This window comes from Phalaenopsis equestris, unplaced genomic scaffold (assembly GCF_001263595.1).
Source record: "Phalaenopsis equestris unplaced genomic scaffold, ASM126359v1 Scaffold001304, whole genome shotgun sequence".
Lineage (NCBI taxonomy): Eukaryota > Viridiplantae > Streptophyta > Magnoliopsida > Asparagales > Orchidaceae > Phalaenopsis > Phalaenopsis equestris.
The window spans coordinates 77,453-86,409 of NW_018165743.1; the positions used below are offsets into that span (position 1 = coordinate 77,453).

The window sequence follows — 8,957 nt, forward strand, 5'->3', positions numbered from 1 at the left end:
TCAACCTCAAATCACTAGAAGTTCATACCGTAAGATAACTAATTGTGCAGTTTAACCAGCTCAATTTATAATATGAACTTAAGATTATACTACATGAAATGAATTGATCTAGCTTAAATCGATCTGGATATGTTTAATTGATATACACTTGATTTAATCTAACTCATGTCTTGTCCAAAGATTCATTGACAAATCAAATTAAATCAAATTTGCTTGGTTGGTTCAACTATTTTAATTTGAAATCAATACTAATCATGTCACATATGATCATGCATTATGACTTTTCATATTGATTAATCCTTTGATTAATCAAAGCTGAATCTGTCTATGTGATTGTATGCAATTCATTGCTATTGCACTCCAACTGATATTATATTTGTGATCATCAAAATTAAGTTTGAATTTTAATGCCATTAAATTAATGAATTAGTTGGGGGTAATGTTGAAAAAAGCTTGTTAAATGTTCTAAATTTTGTTTTAATCAGATAATAAACAATATAAGATAATATTTTGATGATTTGAGACAAAATAGATGATCATAGAACTTCAAATCAATGCCAGCATGTTAATAATTAATCGTGAAATAATTAAATAAAAATATTTATAAGAATACCAGCACCTTCAGAGTATGTGAAATGAGTACCTAGATTTGCCAAGAGAAGCAAGAATAGGTATATTTCTATAAAGAAGACTTGAATTTTGTACTTAGAAAAAAAAATGAGGGGAAGATTTACATACATATCATTCAACTCCTATGTATTTACATATCCAACATCTAAGTTTCAATTTTTACATATGTGCCACTTTACCTATGCATAGAAGGTTGCATTCGTTATTCAAAGGTTATCAAAGATTTGGGTGGTATAAATGAAACAAAATAACGAGAAAAATTTGCATACGTAAGACGTACGCAGCGCTGCGTACGTCAGGGAGGTTGTTCAGAGGGTATTGGGGAGTTATATCCACGTTATACCCCCTGTAAACTCTCTGTAACCTACCTGTACTAGTAAGTTCCGCGCTCATGTTTTCATATATTTGTAGGTTACAGGTAGGTTACAGGGAGGTTACAGGGAGGTTACAGGGGGTATAATACGGATATAACCCAGCGTTGCGTACGTCTTACGTATGCAAATATTTCTCCAGAATAACGAAGTTCCGAGCTCCTGCCGGTTTTTATGCAGCTGCAGTTGAAGTAATTATGAAGGAAAAACTACCTATAAATAATAACCGGGATAGAAAAGGAAGAAAGCGTAACAAACGAGTATCTGTAAAAAGCACGTTTGATTTACAATCAAGCATTCAAGCCAATGCACATGACTAATTTGTTCTATGTTACACTTCATTAGGATCATTATACAGCATAAAACAAGGAAGTCATAACTTGGTTGCATTTGCTTCCATTTGGCATGAAACAGATTCGGAATTATTCGAAAATCGGTCTCATAAAAAACAAAATATAGCTCTTCGAAATTCCATGACTTATCACAGAAGCTCGATGTGTGGAGCCAGAAACAATTTGGCTATAGGAAAAACAAAGATAAAGCTGCTATTTGATGAGAAAATAAGGAATAACAAAATAAAATTTAGGAAATCTCAGAGGGATAATTTAAAGTTGCATGGAGTGTTATTACCAGATCATGGGCATCATCCAATATCCTCCAAACATCCAGCTTCCCTGACATATTGTTGCACTCCTTCATGATCTCATCCAAGTTGCTATACTTGTCTATGAAAAGTTTCCGCCTCTTTAGCACGCAGCCAGCAATGGCGAAAAGTACAAGATCCTCAGAAGGAGGTGCTCTCAACCTCATCCTACCACAAGCAGACCCTCCAATTCCAGCCCGTATGGCCGCCTGGTCTGCCCACATCACTTCCCATAGGCAAAGAGTTTGCTCAAAGTTGAGCTCTCTCCGGAACAGCACCAGCACCATCCTGTACACAAAGAAGCAGTCTTCAGCCTGGAGCTTCTGAAGGTGCTGGTAAAAAAGTGCATCTTTAGACCGGATTATCCACGACACGATAGCCAGCTGCCTTCTGATACCAAACTCGTCGAGCCTAAAGTTCTGCCGCGCCTTCCTCATGAAACCCACAAAGCACCAGAAGGCCTCATAGTCATCCTCCACTACTACCAATATTGGTGACAAAAGATCACTCATTCCCTGACAGTAGCCTATTTCTGGGTCATAGATAGCATATGCTTCAAGCACTGAAACTAGACGAGAAGCATGGTATATGATACATGGCTCCAGATGATCATAATCCTTCAAAGCCACAGCTTTTGCATAATGGTTAGCAAGCTCTTGTGAGATTCTTGTTTGGGTTGGTGAATAGGTACTCCACTCGGCATCAGCTCTGATAGCATCGAGTCTTATTATACGCTGCCATGTTCTGAAGTCTTCAACATTCCAGTTGGGAGCATTGGGATTTAGAAAAGCACCAGACATGAGTTTTGGATCAGGTTCTACAACAGTTTCTAATATATTGCCAGATAATTCAGAATCATTTTCTACCAGGAATTGATCTAAATAACTGGTTTTGAAATCTTCTTCATCTTTCCTTGCATCCAAATTACGTGGGGAAGAGTCGGGGGTCCTGTCATAGACTGCAAGGTCTTCATTGCCAGTCCATCTTGCAGGAAAAGGCGATTCGGTATAATCTTCAGACCAAGGATTCTCAATCAGATTATGATGCAGTTCATTGCATATTTTATCTTTTGTTAATAAAGAGCTCCTCTGGTGGCGATAATTTGACAAAAAGAGGCACCGTCTCCTTAGCTTCTCATATTCTTTCCTGTGACATGAAAAACAACTCATGATCCCACTCTCCCATGATGGAAAGTTAACAAGTGCCTATAACACTAAATTAATAAAAAAATAATTTGAAATATGACTTAAATATTAATTAAGCCAATAAATTATATTACAATAAATCACATAAAATAATGGCAACCCAAGAAAATATCCACTTGATGTACCATTTGCGCAGTTTGACTGCACTCCTTTCCAATTCAGAACTGTTCAGATCATACCTGCATGACCAGAGCAGTAAAAATAAGAACAAGATACAAACTTTTAAAGCATGTTTTAGTTATAATGCAGATTATTAATAATCAAAAAGATCTTTAAAATATAATGGTTAAGAGTATTCCTCGAAAGGACAAGCTGGACAACAACATCAAAAAACTTAACCAACTTGATCTCCATCAACAGCCCCACCGCAATTGTTTAGAGACATCTGCCAGTTTTACTTTTCTTTTCCCTTTTTTTGGTACAACACAATTTTTATGTATTTACATATCTAACGCCTAAACTTCATACTAAAATGTTTAATATTAACTAAAAAATACCCCAATACTAACTTTTAAAAGTTAAATAAATATGGTCGTACAGATTTATGACACCAAAACTTTATAAATATAAATATCAAACTTGTTGCCCCCCCACACATAGTATCCCAATCTCTAAATGACAAGGAACACCGCTTGCACTAACCTATTGATAGTGAAATATATGTTCTCATACATATATTTGGATGTCAGTTTGGACTAGGACATTATATAATTAATACAAAGATTTGTCTATAAAAGTTGTCAATACATGAGAATTCAATGGTATGCATGTAAATTCCCCAGAGACAAATAAGAAATTGATGAACGCAATATGAATCATACAAATACTAGTTATTATAAACGGTCAAAAGTGATAAAGACTTGCTCTTGGTATCGAGTTCACGTTCTTTGGTAGAAAAAGGAAGTAAGTTCTTATTTTTGGAACTCATCTCCATAATTGGGAGAAGTGAAATTCACTTTTTATGGATTGAAAGTCAAATTTCATCTTGCATTTTACATTTCCAGAAAAAATAAATAAATAATACAATTAATGGACTGAAGAAATAGAGTATTACTTCAGCTTATAATGATAATAAAATTAATGTGAGGGTGAAAAAAATGAAACATAGTAAAGCCCAAATAAGCAGAAGCATTTAGTTTGTAAGAAGTGAGTTCTTACAAAATAAAGGCAGGTCATTACAAGTAACTTCAATGAAGCTCCCCAAATAAACTCAACTTCAATCAATTTCAAATACTTACCTTGAGAACTAAAAAAGCCCTTTGTATGTTCATTTTATGTAGTATCTTTTAAGGCATTTAATTTAATTTTGTAACAATATGCATGCTATGAACTGGTCCACATAATTGTGACAAAAATAAAGAAGGCTTTTGGCTCATCTGTACAATGGCCAAATTCCACAGATTTTTATATCAATAAAACATGGTTTTATATAGGACATACTTTTCGATGCCCCAGTGTCTTCAGGATTCAAGTACAGTGACCTTCAAATGGAGAGAATAAATAAAATCAATGTTGAGGAAACAAGTAACCTGTCTTTCCTAACAGGTTGTGGAACGTGAATACTTATATTGTTTTACATTCATTATTGAAAACAAGTTAGATGTTTACACATTTTAACGCAAATGAAGCCAATGGTTAACACACCATATGGAATTTGCCTTCAACAGAAACTCTCAGACTACATAGACACAAAATCAATACAAAAGTAGGAATAGCCCTGAAAACTCAAAATGATTATTTTCCGAACTTATAATTCTTCCCAGAATTTTCAGACTTCATAGATTAATTACATGATTTTTTTAACTTCCTTTTTAACAATTTATTAGCCCTTCTTATTGATGCTAAAAATTATGATTCTTCTATTATATGTATGTCCCAATTTCATATGGATATATTACTGGATGAAAAGTAAACCACAAAAGAATATATATATATATATATATATATATATATATATGATGTACGAGGTACAAAACTAACACTGGATATTATGAGCGTAGATGTGCGCTGCTAACCTCTGCTTTGCGAACATATCATTTCTGCAATTCAAAAATTTGATTTTAATAATGGATGCAACCTAATTTTTGCGCCAACTAAGTCAATCATGACTTAGTGATTCTCTCACTTAGTTGTTGTTAAATCATTTTAAAATCAAAAACCCAAAACAATTCAAAGCAACCTTAACCCCAAGTCAGAAGAGAATAATCCATCATGCTTCTCTGCATCCTCTAAGCTAATCCCGCCCAGGCAAGCTAAACTAAAATATCTTACACATTTTAAAAAATTAGTGCCAAAATATCTCTCACTTAGTTGTTGTAGCGGTTTCCTTACAATTCTTTTCAATAACTTCCCTTCTCCAACATCACCATCATGGTTTAAACATTAAATAATTTATAATTTGGGTGATAGCATCAACTATTATCTATGATTTGTCAGTAATGTCAACAAAATTTATGAGTCCATTGAATTGATATTAAAGCAGCACGGATAGTGCTAAAAGTTATGTTCTGATATTTAAATAAAATTATGGTTATTAGAAGGACAAATAAAACAGCGTGTGGAGAAGGAGACCAGACTGAATGAAGAAAATAAAACATGATATTCTATACAGACTCCCAAGGAGGTCACCAAAATAACAGATGCAGTGTTCTTGGAGAAAATCCTAAACATCATCAAATCAGGCAATAAATACATTTGAGCTAAATCACAACACTCTAGAGCTTGGAATATAAAATATCATTTCACAATTACAGATAGCCTTTAAAAAATGTTAATGATTAAACAAGCATATATATCAACTCCAGATTTTTTTTCTCTAACAACATGCAAAGAATGAAAATTAAGGGGAATGAAGAGTACAGGTAATTAAACAAAAAGATTAGAATTATTACACTCCAAGGAGGAAAGGCCAAACTTCTGACCTAATGCTTGGATCAATTCCCTGAAGAAAAAGGTAAAAAAATTATCAATCAAGCCGAAACCATGATAAAAATACACGGCTATATTAATAGAAGTAACTATGATTTTAAGAACTAAATCGGACATGATGTTTCAGTCAGTTAAATAGTGAATTGGTCTTCCAGTTCAGTTAATTCCCAAAACAGTTTTAGCATATAGCCGGCTAGAACTAGTCAGAACCAATGGTTGAACTGCAGACTAGGTTAATTGGTCGGGTTTTTTATGAATTATCCAGTTCTAATTTTGAAAATTTTATAGAATAGTACTTCTGATCATATGGCTATATACACTATGAAATGAGTATTTTATAAATATGATAGGAGAGGTTTGTGAAATTTCTTCTTATTTTAGTTGTCATTGGCATTCCAATGTAGCCAACAATCCTTTCAAGCATTTATATAAGTGCTCCTAATAATTTTGCAAAAAATTGTATAAACATGTAACCATATATAACCATAGTCCAAATAATTAATATATCATGTCCTTAAATTATGATTTAGAACCATATTCAAAATATTCAATAAGACAAGTGCTTATAATACTATATTGAATTGGAGAAAATATCATCATTTCATCATTATTACATCATTCAAGTCCTATTAAAAAAAATTTAATATTTATTATGTCATCCGTTCAACCCTTGGATTAACCTTTAATTGAACATTTGAACCTTAAACTCCTTATGGTTTAATATCCCATCTGATATTCAAAAGCTCAGAAGTAATACAATAAGCTGGTATAAAACTTCTAGAAGCATATAAAGGTCATAGATTAAAAGTGCTTACTCTACTTCTAGCTTTTCTCAAAAACTTGATGCCACCATCACGAAGTTTCCCATCTGGTGTGAAAAGACTATTCCAATAATGACGAGAAAACCCTCCTTTACCTTTTGCATGAGACCATGGTGCTTTAAAACTACGTCTGAAAAGAAAGAAAAAAAAAAATACTCACCAGCATTGATTTATGTCAAACTAGTCATAATTGACCGTGGGGATTGATCACAAAATGTTTGAAATTGTTCGGTTCAGACAAGCAAAACCCAAAAAGAAAAAGACCACATAAATAGATAACTTTCAACCTATGATGGATAATCAAATAAATCGTAGAGATCTAGCAATCAGAGAAAAAAAAAATCTAGCAACTTATATATTTTTATGTCTAGTATAGGAAAAACTGAATGAAAGAATAATGACGTATTGAATTGCTATGAAAAGTTACCATAACATATAAATTTTTATGTAGATTTATTAAATTACTGTATCCATGAAAAGCTACAACTCAAGCATAAAACTTAGGGGAAAAAAACTTTTAAAGTCAGGTTATTAGAAAGAAAAGTGTAAGGTAAGTGGCTAAAAATAACAAGGATGTCAAGTTAACAAAACACAGAGAAAAACCATAGCTACAAGTGATATCTCATAAGAGTGACACCAGCCATTTGAAAATTAGAATCACAAAAGAAATACGAGATCGCTTGGATAGAATATCATATTCAATTGAAAGAGGAATGAAAGAGAACAACTCTCGTTAGGAAAAAAGATAAACAGCACAACACAAGCATAGATGGGCTATAATCTAAGTAGAAGATTTGGAAAGAAAAAGGAATGCCCGACCAAAGCAAGGGAAAAGTCTCGGTATCCGTTAGCTGGAGAACAGTTGGTTTTCTTGTGATTGATCACCAAGGCGTAATGCTACGATAGCAAGCAGCACACCGAAAGGACAATAAATTCAATAGCGAAAATAAACTCACCGATCTGGAACAGGGGAAGAAGCGAAAACGAGAAGAGATCTCAAATGGATCCAGGATAACGCAGGAGACGACGAGGATGGCCGGTTCGAGGTAGAGGTATTGGATCGTCTCAGAGCTTTCATCTACTGTCTCAGTACCCTCTCCCCCCACTTCGTCGAGAAGAAGCGAAGTTTGCTTGTCAGACTCCGCCTTCTCTTTTGAGCTAATCTAAGACGAAACCAAGAAGCCGGCTGTGAATGTGTTCCCGGAAACCTTCTTCCCTCTGACTCCCCCGCCGATCAAGAGCTCCAACCAGTTCAACACCACTGCAAACCCCTGAAACTCAGAGAGCTCTTCTCCTACAGAACCGGTGGTCCCTATAGCCGGCGACTTTGCCGGCGCCTCTTTCTCTGAATTTCTTCTACTCTGTCTCTAGTTGAAGTAAATATTTGGAGAGAATTTAAACCTTGCCATCCATTTATGAAAAGGATAATACAAGTAAAGAAGGAAGCGGTCTCAGAATCCCTGGCATGTGGCAGAAATTGCAGATGTAGACTCAGTCCAAAATTAAGAGCAGTGGAAGAAGGAGCACGGGAAGGGCGATATCCAAATTAACTGCTTACTGCCAGAAGGAGTTGACGACTAGATTTTACTACAAGAGTCATAATATGATCAATATTGTAAATTACATTAATAATATATACATTATTCAAAACAATCTCTGATTATTTTTTAATACATTATAAAAATATATATATTTACCAACATAACGCTTAAATTCTTAAATTTATATATCTCACACCAAAAATTTATAAATTTATGTATATAGCATCTAGGTTTGCTCTGCTAATGGACTTGTCGAAATTTACTGAATCTTTGTATTTTAGCGAGTATATTGAACTCAATAAAATTTACTATAGAACTAGCTTCAAAATATTATCATGAATATTTCATATAAATAGTTTTGCAAATTGTGATTGATGTTATGTTATGTATGTCGTGTTTCGGCCTGGGGCTTGAAATTAATCAAAGTGAATACATACGGTTGGGTGGTGTGAATTAAATTTTCTATAGTCGTCAATTCTTTTAACAGATAAAAGCGCCACTAATAATTTAAATTAAAGCAATATAATTTAAAATACCTTGTTAATGGTTATATGTGTATTCTATAAATATTTTCTAGTCTATGTTCACTTTTTACTAATTTAATTAAACTTGAAAAGTCAATTAAAACAACGACTAGCTAAAGGATTCAGTGAATACACATACTTCTAAATTACATCAATCCAACAAAAAAAAAGAACAATATGCATGCCAATTAAACTTCTTTATAAAAAGATATAAGCATGTCACTATATCATTATCATATCAATATCATTTCATATTTATACAACTATCATAGGATGCACCGTCTAAAATTGTAT

General features: G+C 33.6%; 1 protein-coding gene across 1 annotated transcript; it reads right to left on the bottom strand.

The window, feature by feature from the left end:
• Positions 1-1,233: 1,233 nt before the first annotated feature.
• LOC110033839 (TBC1 domain family member 17-like) lies at positions 1,234-8,149 on the bottom strand. The gene is made up of 5 exons (XM_020737956.1): positions 7,555-8,149; positions 6,593-6,728; positions 5,741-5,790; positions 2,975-3,028; positions 1,234-2,790 (listed from the first exon to the last, which is right to left on the bottom strand). Exons 1-5 carry the CDS (start codon positions 7,674-7,676, stop codon positions 1,584-1,586), a joined length of 1,569 nt encoding a protein of 522 aa, XP_020593615.1. The 5' UTR covers positions 7,677-8,149; the 3' UTR covers positions 1,234-1,583.
• Between the last annotated feature and the right edge of the window lie 808 nt (positions 8,150-8,957).

Coding starts and splice junctions, on each gene's coding strand:
- LOC110033839 (XM_020737956.1), bottom strand. CDS start 7,676: ATGAAAGCTCTGAGACGATCCAATACCTCTACCTCGAACCGGCCATCC. Junction 5,791..6,592: donor TGAGAAAAGCTAGAAGTAGA/GTAAGCACTTTT, acceptor CTTTTTCTTCAG/GGAATTGATCCAAGCATTAG. Junction 3,029..5,740: donor TGGCCTTTCCTCCTTGGAGT/GTAATAATTCTA, acceptor CTGGTCATGCAG/GTATGATCTGAACAGTTCTG.